Source organism: Labrus bergylta, chromosome 14 (genome assembly GCF_963930695.1).
Source record: "Labrus bergylta chromosome 14, fLabBer1.1, whole genome shotgun sequence".
Taxonomy (NCBI): Eukaryota; Metazoa; Chordata; class Actinopteri; order Labriformes; family Labridae; genus Labrus; species Labrus bergylta.
In genome coordinates this window covers 24293286-24314056 of record NC_089208.1, presented here as the reverse complement: position 1 = coordinate 24314056, position 20771 = coordinate 24293286, and the positions used below count along the sequence as shown (strand labels likewise).

The 20771-nt window shown below is 40.9% G+C and overlaps 1 protein-coding gene across 1 annotated transcript; it reads right to left on the bottom strand.

Annotated features, from left to right (window-relative positions):
- Positions 1 to 3039: 3039 nt before the first annotated feature.
- Positions 3040 to 20522, bottom strand: umodl1 (uromodulin-like 1). The gene is made up of 17 exons (XM_020631220.2): positions 20209 to 20522; positions 19735 to 19977; positions 19309 to 19470; positions 18749 to 18879; positions 18419 to 18602; positions 17397 to 17537; positions 15891 to 16151; positions 15106 to 15363; positions 13253 to 13365; positions 12950 to 13169; positions 11652 to 11789; positions 10344 to 11557; positions 10033 to 10193; positions 9034 to 9270; positions 7733 to 7889; positions 7549 to 7633; positions 3040 to 5200 (listed from the first exon to the last, which is right to left on the bottom strand). The coding sequence occupies exons 1-17, from the start codon at positions 20282 to 20284 to the stop codon at positions 5013 to 5015; spliced, it is 3969 nt and encodes a 1322-aa protein (XP_020486876.2). The 5' UTR covers positions 20285 to 20522; the 3' UTR covers positions 3040 to 5012.
- Positions 20523 to 20771: the final 249 nt, after the last annotated feature.

Genomic DNA, 20771 nt, shown 5'->3' with positions numbered 1-20771 from the left:
AACATTTCCACACCATCGAGTCATTTTAAGTTGCCTGTTAAGACATTTTAAATCTAGGTTTGTTTTTATTGATATGAAACACTACTTACACATGTACAGGACAGGACAAGCAAAGAGATCAATAGTACCGCTTTGTCCACCAAAATCTCCTCCCCTCCTTCAAAAAGAAAAAAAGATCCTGGGAATATTGTTCACCCAACAAAAAAAGGATGACCGATTCTTCTACACTGCACTCTGTCAGAAGTCCAAGTTGGCAAGAAAATGAAAGAGTGATGAATTACTACTCACCTACTTTCTTAGAAAAGCACAAGAAGCATTTCTGGATGAAATTTTTGGCAACTTTTTTTTTTTTGGTGCCCCATTAATGCAGGTTCTCATTTTTTATTCATGACAGTGCTTCAGTGCTTGCAGATTGTAGACAAAAGGATGCAGGACAGGAACAAACCAATCAGCTCGTTTGAGGTTCTCATGTAGAGAAATTGCTGTTTTATTTGTCCAAGTTAATTTTTCTTTCTTTCCCGCTGCGGTCATTACAAACTGTGAAAAAACAATGAATATGTTTGTATAGCAGATCCCCTCACACGCACTGGGATATAACACATATAGTGCATACGTGAGCGGGCTGCTTCAGATATTGTGTCTCGTGAAGATTTCTGTGATTCATGTAAGTGTGCACAGAGAGACTGCGGTCTTCAACGAGCACTGGGGGGGAGGGGGACAGACGTAACACTCAATCTGTCAGTCTCAATCAGGAAGTCAGCCATCTTCATCAAATACCCACAAATTATTCAAAACCCACACACACAGTACATGGCCAAGAGAGTCTATCACCATCACTTGTGTTGTGTTACACTGTTTGTATTTGTAAGTAAGAGAGATACACGTCACAGGCTGAATCCAAAACCTCTACTTTCTGTTTCTGCTCATTTCTCTGTCAGACTCTTAATTCAGTTTTCAGATTTGATAAGTGAAGACTCCCTGAAAGAAAAAAATCAGATAGGGAACATATGATACCTGCATCAACAGCAAATCCATCAGTGGTAAAGGTCGCTTGATGCTTATAAGTAAAATGGTGTAACTAGTGCAGAACGTGCTTGTTTGTAATGTGTTTGGTGAAAAAAAAAACAGCTAGGGGCAACGTGTAGTTCTGTGGTCAGCCAACGTGCCCAAATGAGCTTTGAAGCGAGGGATTTCATTCGCTTTTGTTAACGACGGTTAGCTAACATGTGCCTAAACACTGCATTGGGCGAGTCTCCTTCTGTGAGTCGTTTACAGAAAGGGGTAGAAGTACTGAAGATAGCCTCAATTTAGCAAAAATAAACGGTTAAACTTACATTGCAATCTCGAGTGTGTCCCGTTAAGTCCACTCAGCAACTTAAATAACATAACCTTCGGCGAGGCGTCTCCTGCGCGTGCACCGTTTGTGTTGTTACCTCTCGCCCCGTGTTTGCAAAACTATTTAAAATGTTTTAGAACCAATATGAGCTCATCTAAACTTCACAATCAGCACTGCACTTCCTCAGGTCGACAACAATACATCCGTCAAGTCTGACATCCACACACACACACGCACGCACGCACGCACGCACGCACACACACACACAGATTCCTGGATTGATAGAGAGATAATAATTTAAAAAAGCAGTACAGCACAGTAAAAAAACCTGCATCAAAATGGTGTTAAAAACTTCTGAGTGGAGGAGAAACAATTCTCTTTAATTGTATAGAATCAGATGAAGATATTGAAGTGAAGTAAAAGTGAGTAAATGTAGTGAAACCACCGACATGCCTGAATGAAACTGATGTAGCGACGAAGCATTTACAACCCTCCAGAGTCAGTGTAGTTACACTGATTGTAGGTTCAGAGCTGCTCTGTAAAAACACAATCAGGACGTTTAATTAGTAATGACCTAAGTGAGTGAGCTTACACACACACACACACACACACACACACACACACACACACACACACACGGTGTAGAGATGATGAATAAGTGTGTCTCCGTGCTCCCTGACCTGGATGAACACAGAGAGGTGGATGGGCGGAGGAGGAGAGGAGGACAGAGGAAGGAGACATAGATCATGTTGCAGACATTAAGAGGGATGTGTCTCAGCTGCTTTCCAGAATAAAGTCGTTCAAAATGGAAAACTCATCTCTCCTCTCGTGCACGCCCCCTAATCTCCTCTCCCTGATTTACTAATACAGGAATCACTCCCTGGATGCTTGTTCTGTGTATTTAACAATGGGATTATTGCTGGTTATGGCCTCTCTGTGAGCGAGAGTGAAGGCTATAAATAATGAAACAGACCGCAGACATCATTGCTTTTACAGAACAGTGCATCTGAATGCCGGCACAGCAGTGAAATAAAAACAGGAAACCTGGAAGTGAAAGTTTGAAAATGTTTTAGAGTTAATAGTAAAAGTAGATTTCAGCCAATTTCATGCTTTTAAACTGAAAATATTCCCTGCTCCCTCTCTCCCCTTTGATCCTGGTTACTCGCTCTCCCTCCCTCCATCCCTGCACTGTGCTGTTGCCATAGTGACGGGTTGCCAGGCCTCTTCAGACAGTGAGGCTGAATGGGTTAATGAGGAGGCGGAGCATCTGAAGCCCTCCAGATGGTTGTAAGCCCTCCTTGCCTGCAGGTCTCCAAGGACCACCACCTCTCAGAGAGACAAAAAGCCTCTCCTGTTTAGTATTCAGACCCTCGCCGTCAGTCCAGGAGCTGCTTTTATGACCCTACTGTCACCAGTGTGGGATTATGGGAAGTGTGGGGTAAAAGCCTCATTTTTAGCTCTGCTCGGCCGAGGAAGGCTTACTCCAGATCTGTTTTTAAAACTCTGATTAAAGAAGCAGCATGACCGCCCCCTCCCCTTTTTTTACAGCTCCCACCCTGTCAAAATAAAATGAAAAAAATCACCTTTAATGCAACTTTAGCTTTCTATTCCCCTGTAAAGATGTAAATATGGCATCTCTCTATACATGTAGGACGCCATCTTACCTTGTTTTTTTGTAAATGGAAAAAACATGTCAGCAGCGCCCCCTTGTGTCTCAACTCATACAAGACATGTATTTATTGTCACAACATTTACAACACAGTAAAAGTTTGAACAAGTAATAAAAACAGGAGATATTTCACATGCAGCACACATTACAAAGTACAAAAAACAACATTTATTTTATAAAAATAGCAGCTAAAAGAAAGTAAAGTGATAACTGTGCTTGAACAGTACTGCAGATTCTATATTTCACGACCATATTTGACCATACATACATCACTGTATATGCAAAAATATGCAAAACAAGCTGGTTTAGTGCAAACTCGTTCCTTTACAAATTCAAACGTCAAATATAGTGAGACATTCATCATAGTCAGCGGGTATTTATGAATGTGCTTTTTATAATCTGAGGTCAGTTTGGTACATTTACACTCAAGTGTTATAACAGCCCATGTTTCTGTAAACTGTTTTAGTCTCAGCTTTTAAAAAGTAAGGCTTTCTATGAAGACCATGTCTGTAGTGCTTTCTGGTTTACTGTTGGTAGAAAGTAAAGTGAGATACGTTTTCATACACAAGCGTCCTTCTCTCATGTACATGGGCACAAGTGTGTAAAGCGGCTGGTGATGAATTTAACTTGTGCAGAGGCTCAAAATGTTGTTGGTTGAATGTTGTTAAACACACATTTTATCCTATAGTGGAAATAAAGCCTGAAATAAACAATGAAGATTTATTATTTAATTTAAGTTTTATTCTCTTTTATTTACGGGAGAGGATTAGGGCCATGGGCGTGAGGTAGGAATAAAGAGAGGAGGAAGATTGTTAATTGTTTAGCACCAATACACCAAGTCAAATTCCTGTCCTGTGTAAATGTACTTGGCAATAAACCTCGATTCTGATTCTGTTTTGTTTCAATTCTTAACCTCGAGAATAAAGTTTAAATGTCAGAAAAAAAAATTGAAATGACGCAAATTAAATTGCAATACAATTTAGAGAATGAAGTCAACATTTCACAGAATCTAGATTCTCTTGATTTTGACTTTTTCTCAATATTTTAAATTAAATTCTGAAGTTGTGTTTCGACTTATTCTCGATATCTTTTTATTTCTTCATAGTTTTACTTTTTTCTCTCCATTTTAAATTTATTTCCGGAAAGTATTTTGACTTAATCTAAATATATCTAACATTTCAGAATGATTTTCAATACTTTTCTACATTTTGACTTTTTTCCTCTTGATTTCTAGTTTCTGTTCTCAATACTTAAAAATTATTTTGAAAATTATTTTGGACTTGATATGTCGACTTTTTCCTCTCTAAATTTCAACATAACGGTGTATAAAATATTCCTCCTCTCATTATTTATTTTTCATCATTTTTGGCCCTAAAACTGATTTTTCATAAATGCATCTTCATTCACTTTACTTACACACACAGTTAAACCTTATGTTACTGCATGCTTTACAATGCACACTTTACGTGAGTCCTTTCTGATGTTTGTCGAGGTCAGTCATGAACCATCATGAGTACCATCAGACGGTCTCTAAAACAAGTCAACAGCTTCAATAAGATACCTGAACTCACGATATTATGAGTAATATCTAAAATATTAAATCACTGTTGATGAAGTCATCCAAACAGCTTTATGCATGTAGTCATTCAACTTTAAGAATGCACTACAAATCCCACAATGCACCACAGATATGGTCTTCATTTTTTTATGAATAGAAAAAATAAAACTTCTACAAAGTGTTTGCATTTCATCCTTATTGATCTCTTAACTATTTAGGAAAAATCAAAGACTCCATATTCTATAGTCCAGTGTACATCTACTATATTATTTTAATATATTATGTATATGAAGAGTGAAGGTGAAATGTGAATATAATCTCTATTAAATGTAGAATGTGCAAAGATTTGCAATGTTTGATATTTAATAAATAAATGATGCAACAGCGACACCCAGTGGTAACTAGAAGGTATCAGCCTACCAAATGTCCTCTCGTTGCAGCCAGCCACTCTAGGTGTTGAAGACCAGGTAGGTGAAGTTCTCCTGTTTGGGTTTGACGCTGAAGTTGTAGTGTCCGATTCGGTTCCTTTGGTAGTAGAAGAGGCAGACGAAACCAATGATGAAGATGAGCGAAACGCCGATTCCAATGCAGGCGAGCCCGGCCACGTACAAAGTGTTGAACTCCTCCTCCAGGGACTCTGCAAGAATAATGTCCAGTTTAAAGACTAGAAGAGAAAGCAGGCATGGTGTGGGTGATGGATCAACACCAACTGGTTACAACTAACATTTAAAGTCAAAGATCAGTACAAAAGCAGACAGTTTAGATCATAGGTGGAAAAATTAGCTCAAAAGTACAACTTGTGGGCGTACATGGACTAGTGGGTTTGTTTTACACACCCCATGCAGAGGCTTTAGTCCTTCAAGCGGCCAACCCAGGCTTCCAATCCAACCTGTGGCTCCTTTCCTGCATGTCATTCCCCACTCTGATTTCTTACTCTATATCCACTGTCCTGTCTCTAAATACAAGCATAAGAGCCTTAAAATGAACCCAAAGAAAGTCATAACTTCATGTGATATCTATGTAGCATTCAAACCAGAGCACACACTTTTAAAGTTGCTTTTTTTTATTTGCTTGAAATCCAAGAAACAGGCAGGTTAAATCTGAGTGCAGGAAGACACCTCAGATCTCTAAAATATATGAACCAGCTGGGAAGAAAGTAGAGGACCTGCTACCGTTAGATAAGATAAGAAGGTATCTTTAATTAACCCCACAGGGGGGAAATTCACTTTTACACTATGTTATTGAGACATGCTAACACATACTAAAATACACACACAAGCACAAACAGGATCCAGACATGCACTACTGGAGAGATGTCACATGACAGAGCGCCTGAGCAATTGGGGGTTCGGTGCCTTGGGATTGGATGGGTTTTTTCACATGTTGTGGGTCATTGGACACTCAGGTTACCCAAAAATATGTTCAAAAACACTGAAGAAGTGGATTTTATATAATATGTCCCCTTGAAAAACTAACATTTATAACTAAATCTTCCATTCAGCACACTTTAAAACAGCTCAAACTTTAATATCAACTCCATCACAAAGATTAATCATTTGTTTCAAATGTGAATACTGATTCTTTTATTATGTGAGCTTTTCAAACTCTCCTCTCCACCACACTAATGGTAGAGATGGCTCTGCTTTCAAAAGATAGATGGCCTGTTCAGATTTTAAAATGTACTCAAGTTCATAATGGATCCTGAAAAGCGTGACATCTGCTCTACTTCAGTCCGCCTGTTAGTAGCAGAGTGTGGAAACTGAAGTGTCATCACGGCTTTAGCTGGAATCACATTTTAGATTCAAATTCTAACGCAGAGGCGCCCAGACTCTGGACTCCTCACTGCAGATATCTTTATTCTACAGGTAAATAGGTTTTTTTTGTCTGCTCACAACCATTGTGACTGTTCTCTGGTCTTTATAATAAAATATTTGTATGGCACTTTTCAGTACAGGTAACAAAGTGCTTCACAGCAGAAAATAAAAGCAAACAGACAAATATAAGATTCAAGATTACAAAACAAAATAAAATCACAGAGTTAAAGGTTTTTTGTGTCTTGAGTAGAGAAATAAAACAAGGGATGGACGCTGCAGGTCTGATCTCCTCTGGCAGGCTGTTCCACAGTCTGGGGGCTCTGACAGTTTAGTCCTGTCCCCCCTTTAGTTTTCAGCCTGGACATTCAAACAGCCAGCAGAGCTCAGGATCTCAGACTGAGTCCTGGTTCATGGAGAGATAAAAGGGAGGGACCAGCCCATGTTGTACCTAAAAAGCACAGTACAGAATCTCGAGCCCGTTTCAAACATGCACTCCTGAAAATTGACTCGTGTGGGTGCATGTGTGAACACAAACTGCCAAATCTGCACACCGCATACATTTTGGCCATTTAAGACTATTTGTACCAGAAAAAAAGTTAAACTATTGATAAATGCGGGGATACGGCAGGAAGATGGTCTGTACATTAGAGCTGAAGGTGAGCAGTTGTTATGCTTCCTTCTTCAGGCACCTCGCTTCCCAATTGGCTATTGATTCGTTCTACATGATTATTCACAGAGTGTGCGGATACCCTCGGGTCTCCTGTCACAGGAGGTCCTGAATATTGATGTTAAATGTTTATGATTTTAAATCCGGGTACCTCGTATGTCCTTCTGATCAGACCAGATCTCTCTTAACACACCTCTGTAGAATCTAAAAAAAGAGATTCTGTGGAACCATTAAAAAATCAGGACTTAGATTTGTTGGAAGGGGCCTAGACTGGTTAACTAGTCTGAGTTTGAATACGGTTTAATCGACAGTGAAATTAGTCAAGAACATCTCCCACTCTGAGGTGAATTCATGAAAGATGGATCTGGGAAAAATAAGGACCTGGATTTCCTGAAATCATCTTGAACATGTCCGGAGTTCATGTGTATCAGGGCCTATCAGAGGTACTCATCTCAGCAGGAGAGTGATGGTGTATATTTTCTTATTCTGTTTAAAAGTACTCACCTTCGTCTGACCTCAGTATCGGCCCGAATGTGCCCAAAGCTGTCCCTATTGTGTTTGAAGACCGAGCTGCTCTTTGAAGACAATCCTGACAGAAAAATAAAATTTTAACACCACACCTGATGCTTCAGACATTCTCACCGAAACTGCAAAGTTGATTTTGACTATTTTACATAGATGTACTCACGGGCACACAGGTATCTGATCCCATCTGCACACAGATCTGGACCTGGCAGTGCAGATAGATGACGTCCAGGTCGACGATGGAGAAAATCTTGACAGACAAACGTGATGTGCTGGAGTTCCCGTTTGTCAGCACTTTGGTGAAAGAGTTCAGGGAGCAGCTGAGGAGACGGAGATCAAGGAAGTGAGAAACCTGAAACAGCAGTTTTTTGTCTCTAGTCTTTGTTTAGAGCTAATGTGGTCGTAGACTACACTGACACCTACAATAATCCCAAACCATGTTCAAGGTTACATTTTCATGTCATGATGAAAAATGTCTGACTCAGCTGCTGTTTATAACCAGCAACCAACACTGAGTTACCTATAACATGAACTAGCTGAATTGTCTAGTCATGGTCATCACTTTTCTCAGTTGCTTATTTCATTTAGAATTTAAAGGATCAGAAACTATCTTTCGACCATTAAGGATGCAGAGATAGGACCATGGAAAAAGTGTCCATGAATTGATTAGTTAAACACTTTCTCTCATCCTAAAGTACCTGCTCATCTTCAGACCAAAGGCTGACTGACAACAACACCAATAGGGTCAAATAGCAACAATAGGAAGAGCATGGAGGTGGCAGTAGCTCAGTCTGTAGGGACCGAGGTTGAGGACCAGAGGATTGCAGGCTCAAGCCCCAGTGTGGGCCAAAATATGGAAGCCAGGTCTGGCAGCTGGAGAGGCACCAGGGCACCTCCTGAGCACTGCTGATGTGCCCTTGAGCAAAGCACTGGTGCACTATCCTCATGTTTCTCTTTTCCCTTTGTGTACATTTCCCTAGATTAGTCTTTAGTGTTTTATTTTGTAGTTCTTGTCCCCAGTGCTTCTTGACTTCCTCCCTTTGTCTGGTTTCCCTCCTTTTTGATTGCCCTGATTCCTGATCGTCTTCACCTGTGTTGTTGGTCTCACCTGTGTCTGATTACCCCAGTGTGTACTTAGCTTCAGTGTACCTTCCCTCTTGTTGGACGTTCATACGTCTATCTACCAGTGTGGCTTAGTCTAACATGTCTGCACATGTTCTGCCATGAAGGTGATGGAGAGGACTGAAGACCTCTCCCTACAGTCAATACGGGAACAGTCTGTTCTCAGACTTACACAGAAAGTGTTGTCTGACCCGTCTCACATCCTCCACTCTAAGTATGAGCTTCTACCTTTTGGTAGATGATACAGAGTCCCAAATGTAAACTGAACCGTTTTTGTAATACACCAAGTTTGAAATATTAATGGTATCATAAATAGATACAGAGCATCAGGTAGAAGCAGACCTGTTCTCCAGGAAGGTGTGGCTGTAGGTGTCTCCAGGGTTTGGGGTGGGAGTGGCCCAGCATTTGCTGATGACTATTTTAATCTGCTCGGAGGAGGTGTTTAGGCTGACCTCCACCACCACATCCTCCTCTGACGACATGCTGTAGTTGTGGGGCAGAGGTATTGTGCCGTTCATCAGCTGCACTGTCACCTGGAACACCCCAGAGCCCGTGATGACATCTTTGATCATGTCATACCTGAGGAGAGGTGAGAAAAAACACATCTATTCAACAGGAACACTCTGATGAAAAGTAAAATAAAAAAAATCTTCCTGTGTGTTTTACGGGGAAATGTTCTAGCCTATTTCTTGGGGGGGGAAACCAGTTGCCAGGCAACTAGCAGAGACTGTAGATAATGGTGAGCAACTGGTTACTAATGGAGCTCAAATGTGCTGAAAGGCTGATTTTTTTTTTTATCTTTCAATACAGTCGTAGATACACTTGGGCTTTTTGTCACTTTTCACTGTCCATTGGCTATAAATGGTTGAGCGTCCAGGTCTAAACTTGCCTTCTGTTAAATTCACACATCTGGCCTCTCACATCACAAACAGGGTTGGAAATCATGCTGTTGTGTTCCAACTCATAAATTGCAATGCAGAGTATCTGACAAAGGAATAGGTCAACTTTAAGAATCTATTACCTATTTGCATTGTGAGGTGCAGGAGCTTAAATATGCTGATATTAAAGGGAAAACACCATGAAATGATATTTTATGTGTGTGTTTTAACCAAATGATTGATGTCTCTTAAAAGGATTTGGAAAATAACAAGTCATTTCAAATGCATTTTTTATAAAGAAGTATCTGTCACATATCTGCAGTGCAGATTATTCCCAATAACAACTTGTTTATTGTGAAAATTGGCAAGGACAAAGCTCTATATGTCATTCTCCCCGACTCATTTCAACAGCTTCAACTGCTCTGAGGCTATCCAGGAAAGCATGACATAAAGTAAATCATACCCTGTTGAACCAAAGTCAGCGGAGATAAGCATGCTCTTCATGTAGGTACACACGATGGGAACCTCCAGTCGTAACTTTGGAGCCTCCACTGCTCCACTGGGTAAGACGTATGGATCCATGGAGTTAAACAAAGTCACAGATGCTGTGAAGAATGTTTCATTCTAAAATACCAAATGTTGAAGGCCGTTTTGGGTTAATTCAGAAAAAATACAAAGTTCCTGAGACCAAATACATGCAAGCATAGTGTCGTTAAAACATGTCAAAGCATAGCATAAAATGCTGCATGATCCCAGTTGCAAGAGAAAACTTACTTGCACAAGCCTGGTGGCACACTCATTCCAAGCCACGGTTAGCTCTGCATGGGTGGTATTCCTTACATTTAGACCACATTCAGGCAGTCCCAAGTAAAGAGTGCTTTCCCTGATGTTGGCGCTCTGAAGGAAACCTTTGGCGACAGTCACTGTGATGGCAGCAGCCCTACACTGGGCCGAGATGGCTCCAAGTATAGAGACATTGGTGGTAGTACTCGGGGCAGGAGATATGGTTGTAGTGATGATGGTGGTTTTAGGGATAGAAGTAGTGGATGCCATTGGAATAGCGGAGGTTGTTGAGACAGTTTTGGAAGTTTTATGGGGAGTAGCGGGTTTTCTAGGGGCAGTAGTCGTTTTATGAGCAGTAGTTGTTGTTGGGACTTTAGTGGTTTTGATTTGGGTCTGTGTTGTCATCACTGGAGTACTGGTTAGAGGAGGAGTAGTTTTTGGGGTAGTAGTAGTGGTTGAAGAGGCAGTTGTTGCGACAGTAGTGGGGGGTTTGGGGGTAGAAGTGGTCGCTGTAGGTGCAGGAGTGGTGGTCTGAGTTATAGGAGTGGTGGTTTTAGGAGCAGTTGTGGTTGTTAATGCAGGGGTGGCAGTTGTTGATTCGAGTGTTGGGGAAGTCATGGTGGTTTTAAGCATAGGAGTAGTGGTTATTGATGCTGTGGTTGTGGTTGCAGGAGAGGTAGTTTTACGCGCAGTAGTGGCCATTGTTGGAGCAGGAGTGGTTTTATGTGCAGGAGTGGTGGGCGTTGATGCAGGAATGGTAGTTGCAGGTGCAGGAGTGCTGGTTTTTGATGTAGGAGTGGTGGGCATTGATGCAGGAGTGCTGGTTTTTGATGTAGGAGTGGTGGGCATTGATGCAGGAGTGGTGGTTTCAGTGGTCAAAAAGGCGGTACTAGGAGGAGTAGTGGTTGTTGCTGGGGTAGAACTTGTGGTTATAAGGATAGGGGTGGTCACAGTCATAGCGGTGGTCACTTGCACATGGATCACAACTGGAACAGCTGTTTCTTTGACTGGACCAGTGGTTGAAACTAGTGTTGTAGATGTGTCTGTGTCACTTGTTGATTTAATGACAGTGGTTTCCCCTGGAGTGGTGGTTCCAGGGGTTAAAGCTACAACACTGGCCTGGGTTGTTAATTGAGAGAAAGGGATCGTACTAACTGTAGAGAATATTGTGGGTGTCACAGATGTCGTTGTCCCCGTAGTTTTGACTGCAGCACAAAACAAAACACTCTTAGTATTATTCAGTGACAGTAATCTTAGCAAAGTCAATATTACCTTTACAAGTACATTGTGAAAGTGTACCTTGGCAGGCTCTCCCTGGCCTTTCTGTGCTCTGGTCTATAAATCCATCCAGGCAGACACATGTGTAGGAGGCCCATGTGTTTGTGCATGTAGCCCATTGGGAACAGTCATTTTCCCCTGAAGCACATTCATCAAAATCTATGAAAAGTAGAATGTTTGGCTCAGTAAGGGACGTTTTATGTTGTTCTTTAGAATTGTATGCGCGGTATCTTGCTTTAAGATTATTTATACTTAATAACCAGACACCAACAAGTTCTCTGAATAAGATATGATTAAGAATGACACCTGTGAATTCAGCATTTCTTGATTGCTTTTTCATACAAAAACGTATGTTGCTGTATGACACAAAACATAGAGGAATGTCAACACAAAGAGTCGACTCTCTCTACTTCATTTAATACTTTTTGTTTCAAACGAATAAATGTGCCATACGTGCTTTCCATCTAGCAATATGTTAATGAAAATATCAGAAGACCAACAAACCGACTAATATCTTGTTTTTGGGGCTGTCAAACGTTTTTTTTCTTAATCACGATTAATCACTAAATTTCAGTCGACAATCTTGTTTAAACACGTTTTAATCACATGTTTGAAATGCCATTATTTCACATTAAAGAATAGAAAATGTTAGGCTTTTATTTTGAAATTTCTGTTTGAGAGTCTTTCACTGGCTCTTTGAAATAATAATAAATACCTTCAGGTAGATCGAAGACAACAACATAAACTCGTTCCGGATCAAAAAGTAAACTAAAAATCAGCTCAAGAGGACGGTCAAAAAGTAAAAAGGTTTGATTTCATAAGGTGGATATTACTTTGGATGAGTTTGTTAAAGTGAAGTGAGACGTTCAAAGACGCAGAAGTGTCCTACTTTTACATCACTGTGACTACAGGGAGACACTGAGGACGAATATCTAAGGTGACCCCGAAGGGACAAAATAGCATACGATTAATCGGGATAAAAAAAAGTATGCATTAACTTCAGACTTAATTAATTGCAATAACTAGTTAATGCTGACAGCCCTATAAGTGTTCACTGCACCTGTGAATAATGTACCTTAGCCACTGGTATAAGTCATGATTTAGAAACTCTGCATCCTGGAATTACCAAAATACCAACATACAGAATCACTTTATACCCTCAAAATCTGATCGAAACTGTCTTTCAAACTCCAGCCTTATTGTGTAACAGGGGATTTGTTGCACAGTTGGATGACACCAGCCCTTCTTACATTAAATTTGACACACAATAAAGACAAAGAGGAAATAGGAAAGAGCCGAGAAAGAATAGAGAGACCTACCATTAATGCTTGTGTTGTTTATATCCACGGTGTATTTGGTGCTGTTTTTTAGGGAGTTTAGCACAGCTGCAGACACATTACTGATGTCCTGGCTCTGACTCGGGGTGACAATGAGGGTGAAGTTGACCACCACACTCCCCGGAGAGAAGCCTTTGATCACTATTCTCACCAGGCCTGAATCCACCATGGCCTTCATCTCTGCAGAGAGCGACTGGTAGATCTGTTGGTGACGAAACACAACATCATGTCAGACATGTTTACAGTGTGTAAAATCTCACTGGATAATCCTCGTGACAAACGCACCTCATCTGTGAAACTCTCAGTGAGGTTTCTGAACGCCTGGCTGCTGGTGTTTTGCAGATCAGCAGTGAAATTGATGTTGGTCAGTCGTGCTGTAGCGTCAAGAGTCTGAGCATCTAAGGAGAAAAACAAAGTTACTGGGTTCAGTAAATACAATTTTTGCAATTAATTATCAGCACTGGGCAAACAGGTTCATCATGAAGTATTGTCCTGTCACACACTAGATATTAAGTGAATGTTATTACTGTACTTACTGTGTCTATTTACTCATTCTTAATCTTAATCAATGGCATCATTGTATTTTCTTTAAAAAAAAAAAAAAAAAATCATTTTTACTTTGAGATCAAGACATACCCGAGACCAGAGTGCTCCGAGACCAAGACAAGACCCAGACCAAGGCAGGGCAAGACAGAGACTGGACCCAGACAATAAATATCACTGAAAACTGAACATCTTGTGTGCAGCGGGCGTGTCACTCACTTAGACCATAACAGTGGGAAACATTGGTATCGACTGTTCTTGATTAAAAAGTCCACCCAGTCTGAGACAGAGACAAGACCAAGTAAAAATGCTTTCATTCCAAGACCCAAACCTTCAAAAAGTGGTCTCGAGACCGGTCTTGAGGCCAAGACTGATTTCGAGTACTACAACACCGATAACGATATTAAGAGAAAAAATTCTGATTCCCTCAAATACTGTTATCAAACACCTGTGGAAAAATATTTATATTAAAGGTCCCATATTATGCTTTTTATGGTTTTATATGCCCTTCAGTGTGTTTTCCAAGTGTCCTGTGCATGTTTAGGCACATCAACAAAATTCAAAGTCTGCGGAAACACGGCTTCTCCTACCTCCTCCTGTTAGCTGTAGCATTAGCTGCATGTAACACTCGGTTCGAGCCCCCCTCGATAAAAAATTTGTCAGTGCGACGTCATTGTCAGTGTGAGATCACTGATCTAAGCTCATTGGCTCGTTGTGGCAAGCCCTGCAGCTCATGTTGAAATTTCCGAGAAGCGTGCTGAGCAACTGACCAATAACGACAGAGCAGATTGGCAGACCAATCAGAGCAGACTTGGCCCACGTGGGGTTTAACAGTGTGGGCTCAACAGAGTGCAGCTGATGGACTCAGAGCGTAGAGGGAGCAAGGAGGAGCAGTACATGAAAACAGACACTTTTTTCAAACTTTAGCTATTGTGAACGTACAAAAGTAGGTGCACAGATTAAATATACAAACCCCAAAAAGGGCAGAATATGGACTCTTTAAAACAAGATTTATTTTTTACAGTTGAACCAAAGCCTTTACTCTCCAGAATAACAACAGTTCACTGAAACTCTCATTTTAACTTTTCACTAACCCTAACCCTTACCCTATGAAAATAAATAATAAACCTCAATTGAATGAACCTAGTTTTATCGGCACATATCGGAGATAAAATGAGCTGATAACGATAGTCACTTGATATGATAATATCGGCCGATGTTATCGGCTGGCCGATTAATCGGTCATCCTCTACAAAGTAGGAATACTTCTGCAAAGGGAAAGTTAGGATTTTCAGCCATATAGTTATTTTAAAAATCCTAAAATTTAAGTTTGATTATAAAACCTTATACAACCGTAATAACACCTTAATAGGCTGTATTTTATATTAAACAAGTAATACAATTAAAGCAGAAGTGCTGTACCATGTTCGTCTCATGATGTGTAAAAGTAAAAAAGAAAACTTCTGTTAGATATGAGCTTGGACCACACAAACATTCAATGCACAATCTTAAACTTGAAGACAGTATTGAGTATCTATATTGAAAGAAATATATACTTAATTATCAACCTCGTTTTTTGTGTGCACATGTCTTACCAGTCTTGACAGATATCGAAAATGTTCCCCCTTGGCTTCCACAGGCACAAGGTGTGACGGTTACATTGTAGAGCACCCCAGGCTTCAGTCCCTGCACCTCCATCATTGTGTCACTGGTTCCATGAAAATGAACGACGTCCGACCCCCTGCTTACAACAACCTGGAAAGTCTGGTTCGTCTGAGACTGGCTGGACCAGTAGACGGAAAAGGAAGTTCCAGTAACTTCAGCCGACCATACGCTGGAGACGCTTGAAGGAGCTGGAAGGTGGTGGTGGTGGAGGGAAGGGCAGGGACAGAAAAGAGGGTAATTATTTATTAATTGTTGGGTAATACATTGATTAGACTCTTCTCCTCTGTCGCCCCCTGGTGGTGGAACAAACAACTGAACTCCAGTCAGTCTGCAGAGTCCCTATGCACCTCTAAGAAAAAGCTAAAGACCCAGCTCTTTCATGAACACCTACTGTACACACATGATGATATTGATGATGACGATGATGATGATATTTAGGATGGTTTTGTTGTATTTACTCTGTGTTGTTTGTCACTTGGCTAAATAATTTGTAAAATTGTACAATTTGCCTCGTTGACAAAGATTACATAAAGAAATAAACCACTCTATGTTCGTGTTAAATAAAAGGCTATATAGCTAGCTGCTCTGCCACACGTTTGCAAACTTCTGATTGACTTAGATGTCAGAGTCATTAGCACCTCTGACACTGTTTTTTAACACCTTTCAAAACATTTGTGGGGATTAAAAGCTTGAGATAAATTAAAATATTTCATACAGCACGTGGTTGTTGGGGGGGTTGACTCCACGGTTGACCTCATGGTGGTTTGAGGTGCAGGACTTGTCCACTGTGGAGCATGTGAGGAACTGGAGGAGACGCTGCTCATACTCAGATCTGCAGTCACGATGATCTCTGTGGAGGAGACAAAACCTACAGTGCTGCTCTTCAGAGGCTCCTGTGTGGTGTCGGAGGCCGGGGTGTAGGTTGTGTTCATGGGTGGAACGTAGGAATGTGTGGGCTCCATGGTCGTCGACTCATCTTGAGAGAAAAAAAAGAAGCCAATGTTGGAATGAAAGCCAAAATATTTAGCATTTAATGTTTGATGAGAGCTGGTTTAGTCTGTTTATTTATCATCTGTCTTTATAGCAGAATATCAATTAGAAACTTCTCATGTGTTCTTGTTGAGTTATATTTAGAATCCGATTTTGGTTGTTCTTTATGTTTCCTGTTTTATTTGGTCGTTTCCTTCCTCGTGCCTGGTTTGAATTTCCCTTAGTGTGCATTTTTGTATTCCCACGTCTTCTCTTTAGTGTTTCCTGTTTTACTTAGTCATTCTTGCCTTTAGTGTTATCTCTCTGTTAACCTGGTGCCCTTGTACTGGTTTGTATCTGAGTTGAGTCTTTTGTGTTTCCTGTTGTATTTTGTAGGTCTTCCACTAGTGTTTATTTTCACCTGTGTATCTAGTCACACCTGCCTTGATGAACCCAGTGTCTGTTTAGTCTCTGGCTGTTTTTAAAAAGTCACCTTCTAGTAAAATGTACTGATTTAGCCAAACTGCAGTATGCGAACAAATGCGAGATCAGCAGTTTGTCCAAAAACACCCGGCTGTGTACTACTAAAGGAAAAATCAACAGTATGCATCAGAATGGTCTTCCTCGCGTACTGTTTCCCACAATGCAAAGCGCCAGGTCAGAGATCAAAATGTTGGATGGAAACAGATATCATCATAACAGGGGAAATCATCACAGTCCGACCAAACCACAAAAAGATACCACCAATAATATTTTGGGATTCTCAAAATCATGAAAATCTAAAAGAATATTTTTTCCAGGCTATAAGTGGACGCTCCATTTGCTGTCAGTCGGGCTCAGAGGTGCTGCTAGTCAACAGGCAAGGCAGGCAACTGCTTGGAGCCCCCCTCCCCCCCCGCGAGGACTGACAAACTTGAAGCCACTGCAGAGCATGTGCAAATTGTAAAATGAATTTTGCTCAGGGCCCCAACAGACTCTAGAATCGCCACATGCCGGGCTCATTCTAAGACCAGAAACCAGATTAGCTGTGCCTAGCATCCTGCAAAATAACCACCGACTGGCAGTCAGACTACATACTGTCGAACGCAGTAAGCAGTACATTCTTTTGTTTCGGGAAATGTTTTTGTGTTTGAAAAACGTTTTTGCGCTTAATTAAATATTTTTATATTCTATGAAATGTTTTTGCATTTGAAGGCCACAGTCGGTTAATGACCACTTCTTTCACCACATGCTAACTCATACTCAGCCTGACCTCTGCAATGAGCTCCAGGGTTGCTGGGGTCCTCGTCTGTGTATCCTTGGAGGCAGGTACAGTGATAGGAGCCCTCTGTGTTGGTACAGTTTGCATGAAGGGAGCACTGATGCAGAGCAGGATGTGAGCACTCGTTTATATCTGTAAATAAATGTACAAAAATATGAAGAGGTAACAGGCAGAGGAAGGAAGGCTGTGATTACAAACAAGGACTGATAACAACAGTTCATATTTAGAACTGGAACAAGTATGTACCTGATAATACAAACCTAAAAACATGAATTATATGGAAAGGCATAGGGTGTTATAATTACAGACAAACGTTTTGTTTCAAGTTAGAAAAATGATTCAGGAAAATAAATAACAAGTTGTTTTTGAAACATCACAGTCTGCTTTTCCAAAAAATGCCAGACTCTCTTCTTTCAGCCTCTGCTCCTCTTATTGTTTTCGGTCTGTCCCTAACATGTTGAAATTTTAGACACCACTCTTACGGTTTCAGGTTTGACTTAAATACAAACAGCAAGTTGTCTTTGATGAACTTTTCTTCTTGTTTCCTCTCTTTAAAAGTCATTCAGAGGAAAATAATAAAAGTCTGCTTTCCCGCTGGAAGAGAGTGATGAATTATAATTTTGCTGTTTGAATGTATGCATGACGGCTACACTGCTGTTTTGTCTTTCACGCAAATGTAGCAAGTATGTCAGATTTATGATTCATATCTGTGTGTGTGTGTGTGTGTGTTTGTGTGTGGGATCGTGTGAGTTGGTGCACGTGTGTGTATGCACATGCTCTCATGTTATTTTCCGCTATTGCAGGAAACAGCCCACAGATGACTGTCACTCAAATAGAAGTGGTGGGAGAAGGAAACTGTGGTGCGGCTGAGTCATTTTTTCCCTCACAACGTGTTCTCTGCAACGTGAATCATTCTCAAAAACTCAACGAGAATGTCATTTCTCTACAGAAGAAAGAGTAGCCTCACTGAGAAACTGAGTGAATGCTGTTCAGCTCAAACAGGCCCCCCTCACCTTCCACTGTAACAGATGACACCTCCTGTATGTACACAAGGAGAAGGTGCAGCGCAGCCGTGACATTGTGCAGGGAAAGAGTGCTGTTGCATTCGATGAGCAGGGAGGTGGCAGTTCTGTAGGGATGAACAGGCCGGGAGCCCAGGTAATAAACAGAAACATCCACCTGCAGGGCTCCAGTTACCTTTGAATGAGACACAAATAATATGAACAATTTTGTTCTCTGCATATCTTTGTTTTTTATCATTTCAAATGAACAGACCTATCTCAGCTGCACAGTTGTTACATAAGCAGCAGTGTCACTAGCAGCAGTGTTAGCAGCAGTGTTACCATGGCTTGTAGTAATCTGATGTGATTCAGATGTCCGTCTCCGTCTTTGGACATCACTTGTTGGTAATCTGCCTTCACTGTCACTGTGGCATTAAAATGGCGTCCTTCACTCTCAGAGTTATTAGCTGGACCTGAAAGGGTTAAAAAAAATAATAATAATATCTATATATTCTTTACTACACCGAGTGCAATCCATCCCATGAGGGGCTGTATGAGCAGAATGTCCCTATATTTGCTGAAAATCCAAGTAGCATTTGACTCTCCACCATGCAGGAGGTGACATCATTTACTCAGGTTTTAGTTTTGTGATTTTTTTTTACTGTGATTGTAATTATTAGCCACAGTTGTACAGTTCTTTCATATAGTGCACTCAATGTGAGTGTCAGTGTTTTGAAGATGACAACCAAATAATAATCTTCAAATCTGCTGTACTGTGAAGTGTGTTATTTTAAATTTGTGTTAAAAAAAAAAAACGCTTTGGCAAGGGAATGACTTCACTTAAGAAACAATTTTAGTTCATAACAACCCAAAAAAAAAAAACAATAAGAATGCATACTAACGTGCAGGATTGGTGCAGAGATAATGATCCAATCTGTGGCAGCATTTCTGCCAGCCTGGACAGTCCATGTCCCACTCACAGGCCTCCTCAGATCCAGCATCCAATCCATCTGCAGTTGGACAAATTCCTGGCTTGGCAGTAAACTCCCCGCTCCTGTTTACAGCTTTGTTTGAAAGAAATAACACGTTACAGGCCATATATTAGCAGCAGAGATGTTTGCAGCAGTGTGGTTGCTGTGCTTCTATCTGGTGTCTTGCACACAGCATCACACACTGAAAGGTCAGGCGGATTACTCGTCAGTCACCTCACCACATTTACAAACACTGATGCAGAGACACTTCAAATCTAACCTAAGAAACCAAAAAAAAATGTGATCTGTTTCTGTGATTGTTTTGATAAAGAATATGATAATGTGCAGCTAACTCACGCAGGGCACAGTAACGTCCAACTTGCTCGTATCCATCGCAGCACCTGGTCACCTCCTCCATCACTGACCTGTACTCGGTCTGATGGAGCATCCTGTAAAGTTTGACCGTACATGTCTTCAGCAGGAGCCAGTCTCCACACTGCTTTGTCACGGTGTAGGGGACCTTGTGAATCGTCAGGAAACTCACATTCCTCGTCTCGTTGTGGTTACACAGATGGAAGCCGGACACAGGCTGGCTCATTCCTGAAATAAAAAAAAAAATACATCCAGTAAATAAAATGTTACTGTTGGCTGTAGTCTCTGGCTGCAAATAAACATCAGATTCTACACTCTGAATTAGTCATTAGCACATAAAAAAAACCTTACATAACTGTCATTCAAATGAGGACATGTAATTCCTCATAAATGCTTTTTTTTCCTGCTCTGAAAAGGCATAAATTTTCATGCTAATCCATCATCTGCGTAGAGGCCTACCTTCAAGCACTGTGCTTTCTCCCATGCACAGAGCCAGCAGGGCTGCGGCCACCCACATGGAGAGAATCCAACTCATTTTTCACAGATCAAAATCCACCACATTGTAGGTGCATGTTTCTCTTTGAAATGATGCTAACTCACTGTTCAGAGTGTGTGCTCTCAAAGACCAACTCCTCTGTGGCTCTGTCTTTCTCCTCCCCTCGCAGCAACATCAGTCCCTGATAGACCAAACAAATAATGGCAGCCAGATGGTAGATTCTTAGCTTAATCCATGTGATATTTGTGATAAGATTGGTGAGCGTGCAGAAGGAGCATTTGTTTAAAAAAAAAAGAAAAAAAAAGAAAGAATCTCTAGTGTTGTGATGAGGTATGGGGGGGGCATGACAAGCTGATGAGTCAGTGCATAAAAAAACACAGGAGCAACTTTATCCAACATGACTTTCACTTACAAAAACTCAGGCCTTTATTCAATTTCTGTTGAGTAAATCCTTTTGCATTTCACTCATTCTCTGCTGCCGCAGTCAGGGTCTGTAAACATGTTTGTGATGCCAGGCAGAGAGACG